Source organism: Vigna umbellata, chromosome 8 (genome assembly GCF_029865625.1).
Source record: "Vigna umbellata cultivar VRB3 chromosome 8, Vumbellata_1.0, whole genome shotgun sequence".
NCBI classification, from domain to species: domain Eukaryota; kingdom Viridiplantae; phylum Streptophyta; class Magnoliopsida; order Fabales; family Fabaceae; genus Vigna; species Vigna umbellata.
The window spans coordinates 39310574-39333953 of NC_142172.1; the positions used below are offsets into that span (position 1 = coordinate 39310574).

General features: G+C 29.7%; 1 protein-coding gene across 1 annotated transcript; it reads left to right on the forward strand.

Moving 5' to 3' along the window:
- The first annotated feature begins 6300 nt into the window (after positions 1-6300).
- On the forward strand, positions 6301-13462 carry LOC124840117 (DHHC-type zinc finger family protein). The gene is made up of 7 exons (XM_047316117.2): positions 6301-6617; positions 7209-7301; positions 7401-7502; positions 7578-7649; positions 12448-12546; positions 12623-12718; positions 12816-13462. The coding sequence occupies exons 1-7, from the start codon at positions 6363-6365 to the stop codon at positions 12909-12911; spliced, it is 813 nt and encodes a 270-aa protein (XP_047172073.1). The 5' UTR covers positions 6301-6362; the 3' UTR covers positions 12912-13462.
- The last annotated feature ends 9918 nt before the right edge of the window (positions 13463-23380 follow it).

Consider the following 23380-nt stretch of genomic DNA (forward strand, 5'->3'; position numbering starts at 1 on the left):
GTCTCTTTTGTTCATTATTTATACTTGGATGGTTTTCCAGTTGTGTATGCATGTGCAGAAAATGTAGTGACCCTGACGATGGGGAAGAGCCATTAATGGTGTGTGTTAAGTAAGTGTGTCTGTAAAGATTATCCCCAATAATGAGTGCATATCATAAGCCATGTCATGTGTAATTAGTAACAAAGCTGTTTTGTGATATTGACAACTAAAAAATTAAGGTATACGAATCATTCTCACTTTCGAAGGTCCACAAAAAGCTCTTATTCTGATTAAAGAACCACTTCTTGAAGTTTGGGGCTTTATTTCACTATTATCCTTCTTTTACAGAGACTATGATATTATATTTGACATTTCTTTACAAATTTGTGTTTGTATTTCTTCAAATAATCTTAGTTTTTTTGGTAATATGTAATATTAAATAACGGCTTATGTGTATATATAGTGCTTGTAATAATTTGAATGAAAAGCTTATGTAGATTTCCTTTTAGATTTTGTATTTGGAGCATTCGAATGTTTAGTTTATATTATATATTTCTGTTGATAAAAAAATAAATTTATGAAAACTGTTAGTTTAAAAAAAAATGGATCTGGGTTAGATGCTGAATGCTATATTAACCAAGACCAAATTAAAAGCAAAGAACACTAATTTGTTTCTTGTTTTGAAAAGAGAGAAAAGTTTGATAGGAATAGCTTTTCCACATTGGTTTAAAACTATTAATATATCTTATTTAGTTTTAAAACTATTAATAGATAAGATAAATTTATATGAGTGTAAATATAACCTTATTATAAGATTGATTGAGATTTAAAATAATATAAAAAATATCTAAAGTTTCTCTCAAATAAATTTATTATTTGTTAGATTTATTATTTGTTTCATTATCAAATTATCTAATAATATATAGTTTCATGCTTAATATATAAATGTTTTGACGTAAAGAATGGTTGAAGATCTAATATAAACTAAATATAAGAAAGTTTTATTAAATATAGAAAAGTACTTTTAAGTCAATTAGTTATACTTAAAATTTTGACATTTTAAAGATTTTATATTACACGTTTTTTCTTACATTTCACATCATTTTTCTCACTTTTATTGATAAAAAAATTATTTTTGTATTTTTTTATAAAGTATTTATAATAATAATAAAACAAAAACACATTTAAGCCTATTTGTTTTCTATTTATATATTTTTTTTCTTAAAACATAAAAACAAGAGAGATGGTTTTCCTTGTCTTTGAAATGTTCATGATAGTAATTATGTTCTTCTTTTCCATCACTGAAATGGTTATCAAAACACCATTTAAAATGCCAATTCAATGATAATCCCAGAAACTAATAACCTTTATTATTTCACACTCGCAGAAACATTTTGGATTGCTGCTGTTCTAACATAAGCTCAGTATTTTCTTTAACCATAGTATTTATCATACAAAGAATGACCAACACAGTTGTTTGATACTTTGGAAACATAAACATTCAACGCATCTCGTTCAAGTCTCGTTATTTAAATATTCTGACGTTGACAACAGTGCCAAACATAACATAACACTTCAAATATCTAAACCCTTGATTTACTATGTTCCGTACACACGTTGTGTTCTACTCTTGATATCAAAATTTACTATGTTCCGTACATACGTTGTGTTCTACTCTTGATATCAAAATTTACTATGTTCCGTACATACGTTGTGTTCTACTCTTGATGCATTCTCATGTCAAAGGAATTTAGTTACATATAAGATGGAATCAGTGTTTAATAAATAATACATGATAAATTTCTCATTATCAATGTAAAGAACAGCTTAACGTTTGTAGCTAGTATCTGATCATGTTTCGAATGAGGTTGTCTCTGATATAAAATAATACAGCCTTATGTAGAAACAGTAATCGTCTCCTTCTTACTGAGGAAACTTTTCATGATGGCGTGATATTTGTATGTCTCATTTGATTGTGATACATCTTACCTTAATGGATACCACTTTTGCAGTAAGGTTTTTCATTTGGTTATCTTTTATTTGCCAAAATTAACGGAAAATGAAAGTTCATGTCATATATGGTCCCCATAAATAGGACGTGATTCTGGTCCCTAGATTTTCATTGACTTATGCCAACTGCTATTGTACCTCCTTCACTTTGCATTCTTTGGCAAGCCAACTTCACCACTCCTTTTACCAGTTGGCAGTGCTCAGATTCTGTACCAATTCTTATTGTGTCCTACAGCTAACTCTTTTCACTGAATTATCAACAACAGCCAAATATGCATGTACTATATAGGTCCACAAAGAGAAGAATTGCTATCACTACATTGCAGAATGATCCCCATCTGTGTGCGTGTCCTCAATGTATTGGGTTAAAGGAAACTCCATGATATCAAAATTGAACATTGCTGTGTGGATCTGAATATCTTGTACAAGTCACTTGGCGCCACAAAGGACATTGTTAAAAAGACAGCTTTGGATGTAACATGATAAACAAAAACGTACGCATGATTCTTTCGTGGTGTTCTCAACCCTTAAATCACCATTGAAATAATAAGTTTAAACAAAATTGTCTTGTCAATATCATAGAAATACCATTATTAGAAAAATAAAAAGGAATAAACCGGATATGATGCTGAAGTGTTGAAAGACAAACCCCTCTACAAATTCTCAATGTTTAGGCTTAAAAAACCTAAAGCTGCTGATTGACTCACGTCTTTATCCTGTGCTTGGACAGTGGTGAAGAGTTTAGTAATTTCAAACCTACTTGTCGTCCGTACCTTGAGTTTCATGAGAGAGCAACAAGCGGATAGAATTAAGCTACAAAGCAGAACTTGTTTCTTCAAAGATCTCAACTAAACATTTTCAGTTAAATGTTTAATGTTATATATTCTTGAAAATCCCATGTCGATTAGAAATAAAACCAATTAAGAGTACATAAGTGAATCCAAACCTCACCTTACAAACAATTTTGTAAGATTGAATTAGGCTTAAAATTTATTTTTTAACATGTATCAGAACCAGGTTAAAATATCCTATTAAACCATCCATTAATGTTTAATTTCGTTCATGAATTTAATTAAGCTTCAACTTTTAATAAAATCAACTTTGAAAGATAAAACTTATATAGTTATATAAATTTACATCTAGTTTTATATATTATAAACTCGTTTTATTTTTAATAGATTTAAAATTTTAAAAAAGAAATTGATATCCTAGGATGGTGCTTTTGCCAACCCTACAAAGCTATGGCTTGAACAGTTTCTTATTATCCTTTTTATGTGTAAACAGAAAAACAGAAAAGACTAGAGAGACGAATCTATCAGTTGACGATGTAGAGAATATGACAGATTCACGGTGTTTAGAAATGAGCTAAAAGTGCATATGGGATTGTAACTGGTGAATATCCATATATGAGATATAGCTATAAGGTCTAATGCTTCTCCTACTTACCAACCAAAAGTACTCACTACTCCATAACTGCTTTTTCATTGCTGTTAAACTAATAAAACTCACTTCCCTTGAGGATTATTCTCATATGGTTCAAAGGAAAAAGCTGCTTACATGCGCCTTTAACTTTCTCATATACAATCAGCTATATATTATGTCCATAATTACAACTGCACTATGATAAATACAACCAAATTTCATCAGCCTATGAAAATTTGACCTTATTTTTAGTTTTTTTTCTTAGAAGTACTTATATATAAATGGGTCTAAAATACTCAGATAAAGTTGGTTGTTTTACAGTGTTTTTTTCTTCCTAGTTTACAGTACTTCTAAACATAGATAAAGTTAGCTTTTTTACATTTTTTTCTTCTTCTTATTTTACTGTACTGTACTTCTAAACAAATCAATGATGATTAGGCTTCTATAGAATTTTTTAATAAATTAACCATGAATTTTACCTTGTATAACGCTCTGTTTAGAAATGCTTCCTTAAACAGAAATAAGTAATCATGTCAGACATGCAACCAAGGAAACCATTCATTGGCTCTATTATTATAATGATGATTATTCATTAAAAAAATTATTATTTATTTAACAATGCAAAGATAAAGCTATTATTATTTTGGTAATCTCTTTTTTTTTTCGTTTTTCCTTCTACGTTTTTGTAAACGGTCCAGCCCATTCCAATTGCTTTATAACTGGCAGAATATTTGTATGACGGTATTCCAAAATAACTAGTCTGCTATATGTACATTTTTCTCTTTTTTAAAAATATTTATACATTATATTTTGGGAATCAATTTTTTTTTTATCAAAACAAAAACTATTTTTTTTACTTCTCAAAACTATCTAATTTGATTTGCACAGGAAAAAGTAGATGTTTTGTACAATTAGCATGTAAATTTACATTTTTTTGGTATTTTTTTATTGATTTTTTCATTAATCTATTTTAACTTTTAATATTCTTTTTGTTTTTTTGCTTGTCATACTATATTATAGTCAGTGTAGTATAAATTACTCAACGTAATTTTAAGATAAATTTATATTTAAATTTTAATTTCGTTTCTTATTTCTACCAAGAATATTTGAGTTTTCTTACAAGAATTTGAGTTTTCTGATTAAAAAAAACTCAATCCATTAAAAGTGTTTATATCTCTTTGAAACTTATTAATAAAAATCGGAAGAAGCAAATATCTCTAACGCAAAGATTAAGAAAAATACATATATTGAATTCTTTGAACAAAGTGCGTTTTTTTTATCACATTATCTATCCAAAGCAGTATATTGAATAATCAAATAAAAAAATGTATTTCTTAATATAATATATATATATATATATATATATATATATATATATATATATATATATATATATATATATATATATATATATATATATATATATATATATATATATAACATAAGACAAGGACGAGACTATTTTTAAACTATTATATCTTGTATTATATATAATAAAGTTTTAAGATATTACAAATACTAATAATGTCAGAAGGATTAATACGAAATCCTAACACATCTGAGTCAAACTAATTTAATAAATGTAATTAATTATATATGGTTACCTACCTAGAGGTAGTATGTTATATGCAAAAGAAGAAAAAAAATCAAGTACTAAAACTTCCAAATCAAATAGATAATTTTCCGAAATTATTTGTTCACATCATCATAATTTGTTTCTCCAGTTAGATTAGTGTAGAAAAAAAAGTATAAAATCTCTCACATACTTAAAAAAGAGAGAAATATAATCAAATTATAGGAGATTGAAGAACTTAACGCAAATTAGGGCTTAACAAGAGAAATTGAAAGAAAAGAAGCTTACAGGTTCACTTGAAAGAAAAGGAAAGAGCATTTTACAACCTTTTCACTTTGTTTGATAGGAGGTGGAAGATGGGAGAAGGAGATGGAAGGGAGAAAAGGTGAGTATTTTTTTTTAAAAAAATCAATTGAGTAAAAAAATTGTATGAACAAAACAAATAAAAAATCGAAATATGGGAACTAAATTATTAAATAAGAAAAATAATAATTAATATTAAAATATAAAGGAAGTTTAAAATTTTAGAAAGTTAAAATTTATAAAAAAAGATAAAGTTAACTAAAGTGTTGCTAAATGTATTTTTAAACCTTTCAAGAAACTTTAAAATATATCTTCTTGATACAATTAATTCTTATGAATTTCATAGGTATGTAACTTGCATTTCCAAAGCTTTTCGATGGATAATAATATTATATATATTTATAATGTTGTTATAGTGGAACGATAAACGTAGAAACACATAACCTATAAAATTAACTAACTAGGTAGAGTAAAATAGAAATGAACTTTTAGTTTAAATCGTTTTAATTTTTTATAATTTAAAAAGCAATGGAAAAGTATTTATGTCTCAAGGATATAGAAATTATATGACAAATTTACAGCTAACCTTTTTTTTTAACTTTTAAGTCTTTCTCATAATATTTCAGCAACGCTGTTAAAAACCCAACAAAAAAAAAAAGAGCTCCACTATTCAATAAAAAAAATATATGTTAACAAAATTATCTCGTATTTTAGGTATATATCAATTCTTGGTTTTTATTTGATTTATTTATTTTTTTACTATTTAAAAAAAGTATTTAATATTTTTATAATTTTATGAATTTTTTGTTTCTAGATATGATTTTAATTATTTTCGATTAATTTATAAAATAATATTCTCAAAAACAGAGATTTTATTTAGTAAAACTTATTGACTAAATCTAAAGTATTATTATTTTAAAGAAACTAGCCAAATTTCCATCATTTTTTTTTACATTGTTAAACTATTAATAAAAAGCAAAAAAATAAAAATAAATAACTCCTAAAGATTAGTAACTAAGAAATCGAGTGGCAAGAGTGGGAAGATCAAACGGAAGAAGGGGTTGTCTTCTTCTCCATGTCGACAAAGGGCAAAAGGTTTCTATCAGTGCCTGTGTTGGCAGTGTTTTCGTTAATGTGTTTTGTGTATTACAGTTCAATCTTCGTCTTCCTCCATGACTGGCTCAATTTGCAGAGTTCCCCGGGCACTTTGAATGCCTATCTCTTCTCTCTATTTGCCTTTCTCTCCCTCTTCTCCTTCTTTTCCTGCGTTCTCACTGACCCCGGTCACGTGCCTTCTTCATATGCCCCAGATGTTGAATTCTCCAAAGATGTAAGCTTTTCTCACATCTATGCAATGGGTCTCTGTTGAATGAATCCTGGGAATGCTTTGCGTTTACATTTGCTGCTTGGGAGTACGATATGTGTCTTTAAATGTGTAGCTTCTTTATGTCCCTTGCGTAAATTGAGTAGGAAATTGAAGGGAAATGCTCTGAATCTTGGTTTATTTGTAAATTGTCAATGATCAATGCTGCAGGTGCTTCAAATTAGTTGTTATGATGATTATTGAAGAGTTTATGGTGTATAACTTATGTCTTTTTTATCTTGTGTATATCTTGTTGGAGATCCCAGTTGAGTAGTAATATGACCAAAATAATGTATATCTTATGAGTGCACTTTTGGGCAAGAGTTAGGTCCAAATTGGAATTTTATAATTTTTATGATTAGATTGGATTAGCTTAGATTAGATCAGATTAGATTCTCTAGCATTGCCTTCTCACTCACTCTGATTTCTTATGGCCAAGGATTTAGGTGTTGCTTTTACATTGTGTAAAGTTGTTGATGTGTTTATGAAAGATTAAGATGTTGATATTGTTATTTTTTTTTCTTACATATTGATGATCTACTTTATTTGATCTGTTAGAATGAAGCACCGAAGAAATGTGACAAATGCTTTGTGTACAAGCCTCCGAGGACACATCATTGTCGAGTTTGCAGAAGATGTATTCTGAAAATGGTAGGTCAGTTGTAAGTTACTTTGAGTTCGATTTAGCACTTCGGTTCACAAAACAAGGATTAATTTTGATCTTTTTGTTGGTTGCTAAATTTGATGTAGGATCATCACTGCTTGTGGATAAATAATTGTGTTGGTTATTGGAATTATAAGGCTTTCTTTGTTTTTGTATTATATGCCACCATGTCAAGTATTTATGCTACGGTAAGTTTTCAATCTGGCATCTGCTGCTTCTTTAGTGGATAGTATTTTTATTTGACAAGCTTTTACAATGTGCAGGTCATATTTATAAGCTGTGTATTTCAGAAGGACTGGGACCCCATTAAAGGGAGTTCTCTTAAGATCTTTTATGTAAGTTAAATGCTATTATTATTTAAAGATGTTCTAACATATGTGCAATTAATTTGTACTCCTTACAAATATATAAAAAACTTGTAGGCTATACATATTTATCCTTTCTAAAGGCTGGAGTCTGTTCATACTTCAAAATCTTTCAACAAGTTTTTTACCTTTTCAATAATTAAGTTAATTTCAGATGATGGAATTTATCACAGTTACTCGTAATCTATTCATGTTATTGCATGTCTCCTAGTTTATTTAATTGCAAATAACTCTTATTTCATTTTTGTTCCAGTTATAAGCCAAGGCATTCTCTTAAGTTGGAGAACTCTTGTACCTTTCCTTCATTCATTTGCTTCAATCACATTTTTACTTCATGCCTGATATATATATATATATATATATATATTGCATGGACCGTAATGGGGTTATGATGTAACTCTGACAACAACCACACTAGTCTTAACAGGGTGTCCCAATGCAATACCTACTGCAGAAAGTTAGCAATTGATCCAAATTATCATAAACCGGAAGAATCAATGATTGCACGTAAATTGAATTTCATCTGGATGGGATTACTACTCAGTTTTTCCACTGAAAACTGATCCAGTCCAGATCGAACTGCACCTATATTTTACTTTGGTGCTGTGTCCGATTAATTTACCAATTTTGTTACTGCTTTCTAGTGTTGCCTTCTACTAGTAATGATGTTTAAGATTGGCTTAGCATAATTTCTATATTAGAATTTGGACTATTTAGCATGTAAAGTCACAGATTGGATTTTATGTTTGTTGTGACATAGTTTCCATTATGGGTATTGGATCGTGTAGACACAGTTTATTATGTTTTGGATATGATTATTGGACTTTTATATTACGTGTGTACTTCATCTTTTTATTTATTTAAAAAACTGAAAATCAATCCAATCCCATCTTATTTAAATTGGATTGAATCAGATTTGGTTAAAAAAAAAAGCAAAATTGATCAAATGATGAAAGGCAAAACCACAGTTATTGGAATAGATATTTTCCCTCCAAACTAATCCAGTCCAAATTGTGAGCTTCTTTAAGTCTTATCTCTCTTAGGAGATAGGTTACATGGATTACACAGTATCTTTGGACGTGGTTAGAAACCCAATTCTATTGGATATTATTCACCATTTCACGGTTTTAGTAATTTCCTTTATTGGTATTGGATTGTGTATCTTGTCACAAAAATTTATTATGTTTCAATGTAATGATTGTGTATTGTTATAATTTATTTATTCTCTTAATTTGAAAAACTGAAAATTGATTCAGTAACTGATTTAAATTAGATTGGATCAGATTTGAAAAAGAAAAAAATTGATCAAAAAGCCCAATGATTGGATAAGGTAGTTTTTTTCCCCAGAAAACGGAACCAATTGAAATTGCAAGCTCCTTTAAGTCTTATCTCTCTCAGTGAGGTAGGTTACATGGATTACATGGGGTCATTGACTTGGTTAAAAGCCAAATTCTATGGGATATTATTCAGCGTGTCATCCCTTTTAATAATTTCTTGTAATGTTGTTCTTGGCTTGTTTTGTGCATTTTCCCTTTCATTCCTTTTCCAGTTCACTATTGCTTAAATATATCCTTATTAAATATATAGTTTATCGTACTCTGGAAATTAACAGTTTTCATGCACTAATTGTGAGAGAGAAATGAGAAAGTCATGCACTAATTGTGAGAGAGAAAAGAGATCATTGACTCTGTTTTAGTCACACCTCAAAACTCTTGATTTTCTGTCAGTTTTGTTCTGACGTGTTATGGATCACTGAACATGCACAATTGATATAGAATTGTGAGTTGAATGAGAATTTTCCTTAGCGTGAGTTGGATCAATTGAAGGTGAGCTCGTACCCTCGTAAGGTTTACAAGTTGGATTCTGAGTTTGACAGCCATAGAATGATTGGGCATATCTATGTTGGAAGAAAACGGGATGGGTAGTGGCTGATGGGTCCCAAACTGACCCAATAGTTGTCAAAGGGGCTTTTATCTGAGAGACTGTTGATTGTTTATGTGATAGGAGAGTCTAGAGTCTCTTGAATTTCTGTATGAATTTCGTTTGCAATGCAGACAGTTTACATACTTTGCATATGCAAGCATAATGTTGCATAGTGATCCTCCCCTGTACCATTGTATAGCGAGGAGTCTTTGGTAGAGGGGTACATTACTTTTAGACCTACTTTAAAGTGAGTCTAGTCTGGAATTCAGTTCTTTAATAAAGTTAAATCCATGTCTCTTGTTAATTTTTCAGTCCCAGTTGGCATTAGAGTTCTTAGATCTCGAGAGTGACACAAGATTCAATTAAGAAAAGGGTTGTGAGAGACCACAAGACTCAATAAATTTGACCAATAGGGATCTTCAAACCCATCTAGAGGATTTGTGACAGTGGGTAGAGGAACCGCATTGATAATTGGATGTGACAGGGAAAATCTAAAGACCCTGGAGACATTGATGATTCTGGTACAGAGCTGTGCGACAGAAATCCTGACGTGGGTGTGGGACTGGAAAGATAGATTGCCTTTCTCCGTGGGGATTATGCATAAGCTTATAGGGAGAAACCACTTGATTTGTTGCCCAGGGGAAGTCTAAATTGATTTGCTGCTTGTGTCACTCTGGTGTTTGTAGTGAGACAAGCCCTTTCATACTCTATTGACACTTATGCCAAGGTTAGGTTATTTATTTGATTGTTTGAGATGGTGTCACTTTGGTCATGTGCTGTGATGAGGCAGGAATCTATCAATTGAAACATCTTTGAACACTTTAAGACTAAGGATTTGGCTCACCTTGTGAATTTTCTAGGTATTGTGATGACTCAGTTTGCCACTATTGTTGCAATATCCTAGACGAATTATACTTGTTTGAATACATTCCCATGGATGCAAATAACAAGCATTTGTAGGACAAAAGAGACATTGCATATACTTCTTTCTAATAGTTCTAATTTGTTGAAGATTTTACATCAGATTAGAAATAAGATCAATTTACACTATATAAATAAGAGTATATCTCATATTATAAGTTGGTTTTATGTAGATAAGTTAGGCTTAAACTCACTTCTTAATTTAATATCAAAGTTCTTTTTAAACTAGATTTGTTGGGCCTATTGTGTTATCTACTATCAAACCGGTATCAAATCATCCACAAATGTCTAGTCCCAAGAAATGTCTATGTTACTGCTTAAACTCACTTCTTAATATAATTTGTTGCATATATGGTCTCTGTTGGAACGATACAATACAATCGGCAAGTGTACCGAATTGTTTCAAGTAATATAAAATGGTAAGACCAAGTATCTTTTTTCCAAAAGACTCGTAATACTAAAGAATTGTGCGATTAACAACTCATCTAGACTCAATAGAACATCACATCATTTACAAATATGTGCAACAAGATAAATTCACAAATATACAAGGTTGGACTTTGGTGTTTGAAGACACTTTGATATGGACTAGACTAGAAATGGTGTGAAATGACATTGTTAAGGTTAGTTTTCACGTATTTCACTCTTGTGCTTAGCCAATTTCATCTCATCTCCATCAATTTACTAAAGTCAATCCACAAAAGCACTCTAGCCCCAATCCCTTAGGTGAAAGAGCCTAGGTTTTCCCTATTAAATTCCAATTCCTTGGAAAATCTAACAAGCAAACCCGCATTAATGAGCTAGGATCTTAAGACAACAAGTGAATCATCTTCCATCCCTAGAATCAATGACCACAAGGACTCTTGTTTCAGTTCTAGGTTCCATCTTACGTCCCCATAATCCATGAAACCCAAAAATCAAGTCATGAACATTCCTATTACATGCAAGCTTTAAGATCGGAAACAAGAATACTAGCAGTTGATAGAAAAGGCATATATATATTCAAATTAATCATCCATTACACAAGAATTCAGAGCCTACATCTAACCCTAACAAGATGAATCTGGTTCTCCACTTCTATGGAGAACTCTAGAGCTTACAAACATGGATGGAAGAAGGAGACCCAAAGGAAGAGGAGATGTTCCCACAAGCTCCTCACGGTCTCCATGAGCTCCTTTGAGTGAAATCACGCATCCAAAAAAACCAAAGACCTAAAACTCTTCGCTTTTCTGAGTTAAATAAAACAAATTTGCCATGTCAGCAAAAATGGCGCTCAAGCGCCCCTAAAGAGTGGGCGCCTGGGCGCACATCAGTCGTGGTGCACTGGCGCTTAAGCGCCCATGGAAAAAGGGGGCCCGGGCGCGGTTATGCTGCACTGCTTCTTTTTCCCATTTTTGTGCAGATCTGCTTGCTTTTGTAGCTGGTTCAGTTCTTTATATTGTTGGAGATTCTTCCAAGCACATTATTAGCTACAAAATAAAGGGATTATAGATGAAATTACATCAAAGTAGCCCAAAACACAATTATTCATAAAACTAAGATAAAAGAGAGGATTAAGCAAGTTACAAGCTAGAAAATAATTGATTTTGCTACTAAAATAATGCTTAGATAATGATAAGAATTAGCATTATCAGTCTCTACTACCATAGAGAGTGAAATACTTTAACATTAAATAATGATAGACTACTTTCTCTATCCACACTTATTTCCTTCACAAGTAAATTATGAAGCAACCTGGTTTTATTTTCCCTCTTTTCTGATAATTATAAACTTATAATTAGCAACTTGGTATTAGAAAATGATGGGTGCTTTACATGGTTTCTGGTGAGAAAACATTCTGAAAACATGAATAACTTGTTCTTTTATTAATCTGTAATTTTCTTAAATCATGATATAACAATAAGACTTATAAAATGGTGCTCAGGTCTTCTATGGAACGATGGTGGTGGGCCTGACCATAACCCTTTTGACTCTTTTTGGATGGCATGTCTACCTTGTTCTTCATAATATGACAACCATAGAGGTTGGTTTTCAGTTGAATGTACTCCACTAAAATACTGTCTTTATGTCGTCGATGTCATTTTGTGCCCTTTTCCCAGTATCATGAAGGAAATCGTGCAAAATGGCTGGCTATGAAGTCTGGGCAGAGCTACCGGCATCCATTCAACATTGGTGCATACAGAAACATTACTTCGGTCTCTCCCTAAACTGTGGTCTCTACTACCACTAATTTGCATGTATGTACTGATAGTGTTTCTTGTCTAACAATATGTGCATCTGTTTCTCCACCAGATTTTAGGTCCAAACATGCTGAAATGGTTGTGTCCGACGGCGGTAAGCCATCTAAAGGAAGGGGTTAGCTTCCCAACATTACGCGATAATTCTTAGGCCTTTCTGGTGAGGTCAAGTCCTGAATTAATAGCAGGTGATACCTATGGATCTTGAAGTGAGGAATTAGTCCTGAATTAAGAGCTCATTGATCTGAATTAGATACTCAGGACATGGAGTTTAAAATAGAAAAGGAAATTAGTCCTTTTGGCAAGGTTTGAAAAATTAAGGTTATGCAATGTCCTCCTGATAGATATCTTTACCAAAATTGTTTTCCAATGTCACTCTTTCACCAGCTAGCTCCATCATCGATTGTTGAAAATGGAAACTTCATTAGAGGTTGTAAATCAGGTAGCACAATTTTTCTTTGACTTTATTCCTTACGACAGAGTTGAGTCTTGGCATATTTAGAATAGTTGCAGGCATGTCATAATCATAAAGGTTTTCTGATAATGTTGATGGAGAATTTCAAGATTTTTTTGATTTGTAGGTTTAGCCATAGTTGAGGTATCTTTTCTGTTCATGTTATTGAGAAATGACCTTCAGTTTGTATGACTTCTACGTATTTTCTTTTCATCTTGCTGTATGATATTAGATATTTGAAAAGAGCAGGATAGTGTCTGTTCTCTGATTATTTTCATTGATACTAGACAGTCATCATGGATACGGAATATATAACTAAAGACAGTTTCTTTCTGCACCTCCATAATTCTCTTCCAGCACCCCATGATTCTTTTTTCCATTTTATTTTTTTCTGGATTATAGAATGCGGAAGTCGTTTTATTTTCTTAAAAACAGATTTCGGATTTGACAATTTGAAATTAAAAAATACTTGACTTTTGGATTGTATAATCTAAAAATTATTTTTAACTTTTAGATTATATAATTCAGAAATTATTTTTGTCTTTCAGATTATATAATTTGGTAGTTATTTTTTATAAAATGTTTTTTTTAGATATTATAATTTGAAAAGTTTTGGAAGTTACAATGTAATTTTGAATTTTTCAAAGACAAAATAGAAAATAATTGTGGAGGTGCGAAAGAAAGTTGTGGAAGTGCAGGAAGAAACTGTCATTCCTAAATAAATAAAGCATCTAAAAGGGCCTAATTTTAATTCTAATTACAAATATAAAAGAAAAACAGTATTACGCCAGAATATTCAAATGAATACATAATGCGCATAAAGCTAGGGCCCCTCCTAAGGGAACAGAAAAGAAAATGGAGAAAGTGTTTGGAGTCGAAGTTCATGATTGGAATGTAAAAGTCTAAATGGTCATTATAGTCTATTAAATAAAAAGGGAGATTTTGTCATAAATTTTATATTTATTTGAATGAAGGGATAAGATTATTGAATCAGTGTAGTTCATGAATGGCCACTTCCAACTAATTAAATCATAAAAGGATTGGGATATCCACTTTCCACACTCTCCTAAAACCCTCCAGAAACCTCCTCTTACTCATTCCAAGTATGAAGAAGAACAAAAAAGTAATTTTATTCTGAATTTGTGTTCACAAAAGTAATTATATGTTTTCTTATAATGATTTTTTAATAATCTTCTTATCACTATCGGCAAATAAATATGTAATGCTTTTAAAATATAAAAAAGTATTACCTATTTGTTTGACAATTGGAAAAGTTGTTTATAAAAATGTCACTTGGGAGAAGATTTAATACTATAAGGTAAAAAAGGTTGAATTATCTGTCCTTTATGCGCAATCATGCGTGCGATGTATAAAGTGATTGAGACTTTAGAATAACAAAACAGTTTGGGCTGAATATAATATCACACGTCATCATTCATTCTCTCAAAAACTTCTTGATTCAGACCAATCCAATTATAAATGTGTTAATGCAGTTCTGATCGATTAATCTCATCACGTAAATGGTACAATAAGTTTACTATTTTAAAAGGTCTCGTTATTATAAGAGATATAAACATGTTTTAGTGTACTTAAATTGTATAACTATTGAGAAGAAAATAAACTATGCATTAACTGCGATTTTTTTTTCATATATGTATAGTAATTTATATAAAAAATATTTTAAAAATCATAGTAATAATAATATAAAATTAAAGGCTTGTATAAGATTAAAAATCATATATGAGTAATTTTAAAGCTGTCAAAACGGGTAACCCGGCTTGATCCACCATGGGTTGGTCACTTAGTGAGTCAACTCAACCCGACTCATCTATTAACAAGCTGAAAAAAATCGAATCTGGCCCGACCTATCATAGGTTGGTGAGAGTTACTTCCTCCACCATCCCAATTGCTCCTTATAGCTTCCCAGATTTTTTCTTATTCCGAAAATATCCTAGGTTAAATTTAACTTTTACCATTTAACTTTATTTACCTTTTTTAAAACCCTAATTTTGCAGTCTCCACCTCCTCACTTTTCTTTTTTTCTCTAATTACACATAAACCTCACCTCCTCACTTTCTCTCTTCCTCTCTTCTTCACACACAAAGAGTCCTCACCCCTTCACTTTCTCTCTTTCTCTCTTCTTCGCACACACAGAGCCCTCACTCCTCCCTCTTTCTCTTCGTTTATTCTTCCCTTGCACATTTTTGTGGTTAAAGCTTCCTTCTTTTTGTTCTCTTTTTATATGTGCTCCATAAATGGATGTATGTGGTGTGCTGTGTAAGAAGAAAAAGAGAAACACGAAGGCTTGAACAAATGTAGGAAATTCGTTCAGTCTTCAATGGATCTTGAGATCCATCCATGAATGTCGAGATCCGTTGAAGACTGAACGGATTTCCTACATCCGTTCAAGCCTTTGCGTTTCAACTCTTTTAAAAAAAATTGTTTTTAGTTTATTAATTTTTTTTTGTAGATTTTAATTTCTGAACACTGTAAATGTTTATTTGTGTAGATTTTACATAATTTAATGATTTTTGTAATATTTTTTATGTATAAAAAATTGTCAAAAAATAAAACAAATTGTTGAAAGAAAAAAAATGAGGGGGTGAGGACTGCAAAATTAGAGTTTTAAAAAATGAGGGAGTGGGAGATGCGTTGTTCAACTAATCTTGATTTACGTCAATCCTCATGAGAAAAAACTTTTAACTACAGGACAAAATGGGAATGGAGAGGTGCATGGAGCAACATGTGGTGGTGGAGGGAGTAACCCTCTAGATTGGTGGGTTAAACGGATTGGCTCACGGCTCATTTAATTATAAGTTTTTCTTAAAATAAAAAAATTACAATTTTTTAATTCCAAAATTTAAATAAATTTCACACTAAATGATGTTAAACTCCAAAAACAATTCAAAAAAATATGTAACAAAGGTGAACAAAAAAGTTTTTAATATTGATAGTTTTTGTATCACTTGTCCATTTATAATATTAGAGTCTTGAATAGATAAATTTGTAATATTTTTCTCTCTTGAAACATCTTCCTTATCACCTGAGAACAGTAAATTTTACCATTATCTATGGTCTAATTTTGATACCAAATCAACTTCCTTTGAGCCTAAAGCTTGCTTAAATTTTCGCTTTTATCTGAATCTTGTGAATAAGTCAGTTGAGGTTATACTTAATGATTTTGATCACTAATTCCCTCAATTTTGTATGTTATTGGTATGTTTGGAAGAGGATCAAATTATCAAGGAATTGGAACCCAAGAATAACAATAAAAACACCAAACTAGAAGGTTGAAGAAGCCGCAGGAACGCCTGGGCGCCCTCTTTAAGGGAGTTGAGGGCCAAGGGCCACGCAACCACGCCTGTGCGCCCTCTTCTAGGGCGATGAGCGCCATTCACAATAAATAATTTAATTAAATTAGGTGGGTTGGTGAGCCAACCCGGCTCATGCTTCCACTGGGTCAACCAGGATGAGTCGGGTTTTAAGTGAGCTGGGTTGAAAACCCGTGGTAGACTGGATTGGCTTGCGGGTTACCCCCCATTTTGACAATACTAATTTTTATTTTATATATATATATATATATATATATATATATATATATATATGGAGTTTGCTAACGCGCGTACGCCTATTTTTCAGTTAATACATTTTAGTAATGTGTGGGTTTTAATAGACAAAAATACCCTTATATATCATGAATTATAAGTTTTAAGGTTAAGAGTATTTTAATAATTTTCATTCTCAAAACTAAAAAATGAAACTCACAAACCCTTACTCACCTCTTTCATTCCTCTCAACCATTTCTCTTTGATCTCTTTCACTCTAACCTTTTATCTGTCACCGATATATATATATATATATATATATATATATATATATATATATATATATATATATATATATCTATATATATATATATATATACACGAAAGAGAAATGGTTGAGAGAAATGAAAGAGGTGAGTAAGGGTTTATGAGTTTCTTTTTTTAGTTTTAAGAATAAAAATTATTAAAATACTCTTAACCTTAAAACTTATAATTCATGATATAAACATATATATATATATATATATATATATATATATATATATGTGTTTTTATTTGTGATTGTGAAATATGACGATGCTAATACACTGAGGAATAATCTCTTGCATGCATAGTTGGTGATGCCAAGTAGTGATTGATTATTGAGGATTCTGACATGTGGATAAGTATGTCCGAATTCTACAAAATTAATATAATAATGTGATTGCATCTTGGTCGAGTTAGACACAATATCTTATCAAGGTTCTGCCATTTTTTGTTTTGTTTTTAAGGCCAAAGACAAATCTTCTGAGCGAAAGACCATTTTCATCATTTATTATTATTATTATTTTCATTTTTAAATCAAGCCTGGCCACATGTATATCATTCATTCATTATGTTTTTGTTTTAAATTGGAACACCAGGAACTTTCAACTAGTTCAAGATCACTGAAACAATAAATAAATAAAAAATCAACGTCTCATGAGTCATATCATATACCAAGTGCAGAAATGTATTTAAATAATGACAATCCAAAAGAAACAAACCTTCTTGGCAATGTTTTTATAGCTAAAACGCAAGTCTAAATCAAACAATGTGATGAAAATAACTTGCATTATATCAACCAAAATAAAGAGACAATAATAAAAAAATAATTGTTGTATGCACAAAAATAATGAAGATAATTTATAAAGATGAAAGCTTGTCAACTTTCAAAACTAATACAGTATGTTTTAATGATAACGTTCACATGTCTTGTAATGTTTTTTCCTCATGTCAAGCAATATTTTGCTTTTGTATACAATGTTTTCCTTGTCATAAATACAACTATTTGCAATACTTTTATTCAGTATGATTCCCATTTCAGATCATGTGTTTATCATCTTTTTTTTTCTTTCACATTTCAAATAACAATAGTTATATATGTTAATATATGTTAAAATTATTACTCATCAGTTTTAAAGCTGTCGTAGTACATGAGTCGGTGCATATCATATAAACTCATACAGCAATGCAAATTATGTATTCAAATTTGTAAGCTTAAAATATCATGATCTCTAACGAAGAAAAAATAAATAAATTACAAATGATTAATTTTATAAACGTTCTTTTGGTTCAATTTAAAATGGATTATAGTTCTCAATGCAAGATCTGTAACCTAATCAAATTAATGAAAAAAGAAGTTAGTTTTGGATTTTATTGATTTTTGGTTTGTTGAGATATTGATATTTTAGGGTAATTATTGTAGTTTGTATACTGAGTAGATCTATATCATTCATAGTTCATGCCATTGTTGCTACATTGGCTACCTTTTAACTTTTGTCTTCACCGTCCTGATGCATTAGTCTAGATCTACAAAAGAAAAATATTAAAACCCAATTATTTTGTACGTTTCTAATGAGATGAGTCAAAATAAAAACATGATCAATTAATAATTATAGTCATGTCCTCCAATTATTTGCACAATCCAAATATAATATTTGTCGTTTTTAATACATTTTAATTCTATCATTAAAATTAAAATGCTCTAGACTTTATAAACTATTGTGATTCGCTTCACAAAAGTTATATTTTAATTAAAAAATACATAACTCTAGTTAGTTATTTCATTATGCAAATCAGTATACATTTTATTTTAAAACCTAATTTTATAAAGTTAAATTAATATAATATTAAAATTATTTAGAGTTTTTTTAATACAATTTATTATTTATTGTATCACTTGTTGTAGAATATTATTAAATCATCTATAAGTATCTAGTTTCAATATCTAGTTTCAAGTACGAGATCTGTATGTCTCAATACGAAAAATATGAGTTGAAAATTATGATTAACAAAAGACAAAGATAAAGACAATTTATATAATATATGAGGAGATATAAATTTTTTATTTTTCAATCAATTTTATAGAAAGGTTAAGTTAATTTAAAGATATCTTCTTTTCTACCATGATAACCAAATTCATGTTATCATTATGACATTTCTTTATAAAATGAGGGACTACATACCGACATTACAAATGAAACTATTAGAGAATAAATTATAGATTATGAAATAAATGTTGATCTGAAAGAGCATTTTGAAAACTATTAATCACTCAATTGTTATAGTGTTTTTTAACCATAATACTAATTAAGGTAACAACGGGTCGGGTCGGATACGGATAGTATCTACCCGTAACCTAACCCGACAAAAAAATTTCACCCGTTATTCAATCTGCTGCTGCATGATACTCACTTAAAAATATCCACGGGTATTTTAAAACCTATATCCTGTAGATATCCACGGATATTCGTAAAATATTTAAAAATATATATTTTTATAAATTATTAAATAAAATTACAAAAAATATATAAAATATAATATAAATTAAATTAAATATAAATTAAAATTTAATTTTAATTAAATTTAACTTAATAAAATATAAATTAAATTTTTATTTTTATTTTTTGTGAATAATTATATTTATAATACCTGGATCCGACCCGTTTATAAGGATATTAAAATACGCCTATCCCCAATTCACAGGTAGTAAATATCTATAGGTTATATCTGTAGATATTCAGGAACACGAATTTTTTTGTTTTCTTAGTATTAATGCTATTATTTAAATTTGACATTTTATATTATTTTAAAATATGATAAATATTTTGAGATAAACTAAATATCTAAAGTGACGTGTAATAATAGACTTGGTAAGTAACGATCACGTTGTTTGTCTAGATAAAGAATTTGCTAGAAATTATATAAAAGTATTGACTCTTTCCAAAATAGAAGCAATTTCTTTGAACGTGGCGCGTATGTATGGTGTCCAAGTTCAACGTAACATCTGTTCCACCAACCAATGTTTGGCAAACAATTAAACAAAAATCTGATTAATAATTGATGCCAAGGATTTATCTATTATATTTTAAATTAAATGAATCCCTTTATTAATATATGAAACGGATGAAAAATAATTTGATTACATTTTCATAATTAATTTCTTTTAAATGGATTGATATCCAATAAAAATTAAGGGATGAGCTTAATTGAATTTTCATTAAATTGAATAAGATTAATTTAAATTTTCAATAAAGTAAAATGAATTATTGAATTTTTTTACCTTATCCATCATAATCCATAATCCAAAGTAAGATTTATCTAACTCATCATCTTGTTATCTTATCTATGTATATAATATTAGTGTAAGAAGGTTACACGGTCAATTAAAATTATTATTTATATTTGATTTTAAAATAATGATTAAGTAATTAAACAACATTATTATTATGAATTTTAAAACAACCATTGTAAAAAATTAATAGTTTTTTACGGTAATAATTTATGATTTGCAGAAATACAAAATTATTTTTCCTCTACATGACCTATTTTCTTTGAAGAAATCCATAAATACATAAGGAATCGACATATAGATTCAGAAGCATATGGCAAATATCTTATCAATACAGTAAGATGTTTTTCTAATAAAGAAAGTATATATATATATATATATATATATATATATATATATATATATATATATATATATATATATATATATATATATATAATCATTTTAAAAAATTTCAAGTTTTGAGCTTTCTAAACACGACAAATATTCTTTATCGAAAAATCATAAATTAAATACGAGAAAGGCATATATCACTGTAATAAAAAAATGTTATGATTGGAACTATTGTATGCAACAATGATATCATTGGTTAATATTTTTTTAAAATTGACAATGACGTGTAAAAAGTAAATTAAATGTAAAAGTAACGTACCGTTTTCCAGGAAATAAATGAAGATAATGACAAGACAGACATTTCACTTTTAGAGAGAAAAAATAGTATCCATTTGAAAAATGATATTTTGATAGCCTTTTTGTAATTGTTAAAAGTATTTGTAATTGTGAAAAAAATAATGAATATAAAATAATTATATAAATTTATCAGGTTATAATACATCATTGTCGGATCTGTTTTCTCAAGGATCTGAAGTAGCGAATGTGAATGTCTCCAAGCACGTTCATTCACATTAATTATTTCAGAGACAACACGTACGATACCATAAACCTTAACGTCTGTTTCAGACGAAAGCGGAAAATCGAAAGCGTAAGTTTCCATCAAACTAATTAATCAAATTGGCTGCTACAATGCATTCTCGGAATATCGTAAACATGAAAATATTTTATATATTACAAGTTGAATTAATATATTATAAATTAATTTTATCTTTAATTAATACGAAACTTCTAATATATCAAAATTTAAATAAAACTTGTTTGACATTTTTATCTGTACTGAATGACTGCACGACAAAAAAAAATAACGCCTAATACGTATTGTTTGTGACAAATAAATAAACCAATTTCATGAAGATTAAGGTAAATCATAATTAAGGATAATGAATCGGGATTGGGCCAATATTAACACATCACTAATATTAGACGCACGCCAAAAACTATAAATATAGGTCAAAGAGGAGAGATAAATGGTAATATTTACTGTGTATTTATTACTGTTACATTGAATTATCAAACGGTTCACCTACTGACTTTGACATCAAAACACCTTAATATATACACCTCCGGACGGACGTGAAAACGGAACAGAAAACGAGACCAAGCAATGAAAGAGAACAAATTGTGGATGTGTTTGGTGACTCGATTTTGTAACCGAAACACTTTCATTATACATAAATTGGAAAACAAAAAGATAATCTTTTGGAAAAAAAAACATTTGTTAATTTGAATCTACGTTGTCCATAACTGGAACAGTTTATTCTTCCAATACATTTTCATTTTTACTGGCACATTGAATTGATGCTTAAATTTGTAAAATAAATTCCTAAACTTTCAATATTGTGATGCTGACTGAACGTTGGTTTGGTGATGAACGTGAAGATGTAGTTTTGGTGGACAAGGTTATATGTTACGTACTGGCTGAGATTTTGGAAACGTTGTTCACAGTAAGACCACATGTTGGATGTTTTATCCTGCTGTGTTTTTTCTTGGGATCAAACAACAGCACTCCATCACATGCTTCGGCTCATCTTTTAATAATTTACGAGTGAAATTTGTTATATGTTTGATTTAGATGTATGATGTGTATATAATAATAACTTGTGGAATTTAGAAACTAATATTAAAAGGTATAGTTGATGCTTTTATATGATGTCTCATTTTATCCGTTAACAAAATACTGTCAAGTTGCCCTCATAGACTCTCGGAATATTCTAAAGCATCTCTTTCAACAAAATGATAATTTGTGTGCAATGAGTACCGTATGCTTCTTTTGGATTTTAGTTAGTTCATGTTGAATATGAGTTTTAAAATAACTATTTTTAAAAGGTGAATATTCTTTGGTTTTTCCGACTTGATAATAATGTTTTGGAGCAAGTAAAAATTAAATTAAAAAGCAATGTGAATCGCTTGTAAAAATAAATTACATATTTAAAAAAATGTTTTCATATTTAAATTGGTTTTAATTTGTGAATTTTCTAAAAGAAAATATTTGTCATAACTTTATAATTGATTAAGTTGTATTTGTTTGAAAATGAGAGGAGGAGGAGAAAATAAAAAGGAAGAGATTTGAGCAAAAAGTTCTATAGGCAAGGTGAGTTAATAAATAATGGAGACATGCATATATAATCATTTTAACTAGAAATTTTGTATATAATATATAAAAATTCCATTATGATGAGTTGGTGTGATGATGGAAAAATATTTTGTATGATGGACTTTAAGTCTAACTCAACCCCAAAGAACCGACTTTGATGGTGAGGTTTGTACCCACTTATATATTATAATTTGGCCTTATCTCTAGTTGATGTGGTACTTCCAACACACCCCCTTCATGCTGAAGTATAGATATATCGAGCATGAGAGTAAAATTAATGGGTGGTCCGATAGTGGGTGGAACAGAATGTCCACATAGATCTCGCTAGGATAGGCTCCAACTATGACTTTGATACCATGTCAAGAGACAACGAATGTAACAGAATGTCCACATAGATCTCACTAGGATATGCTCCACCCATGACTTTGATACCATGGCTCTGATACATATTATATAGTAATTTTATGGGATTGAGTTAGGCTTAAAAAGTACTTTCTAATAAAATTTATTACACTAAATCCAATGGAGACTCTAATGAGTA

Bases quoted from the DNA above. Each gene is read 5' to 3' on its own strand.
- LOC124840117 (XM_047316117.2), top strand. From the start codon at position 6,363: ATGTCGACAAAGGGCAAAAGGTTTCTATCAGTGCCTGTGTTGGCAGTG. The intron at 6,618-7,208 runs GTAAGCTTTTCT...TTGATCTGTTAG, and splicing joins ATGTTGAATTCTCCAAAGAT to AATGAAGCACCGAAGAAATG. The intron at 7,302-7,400 runs GTAGGTCAGTTG...AATTTGATGTAG, and splicing joins GAAGATGTATTCTGAAAATG to GATCATCACTGCTTGTGGAT.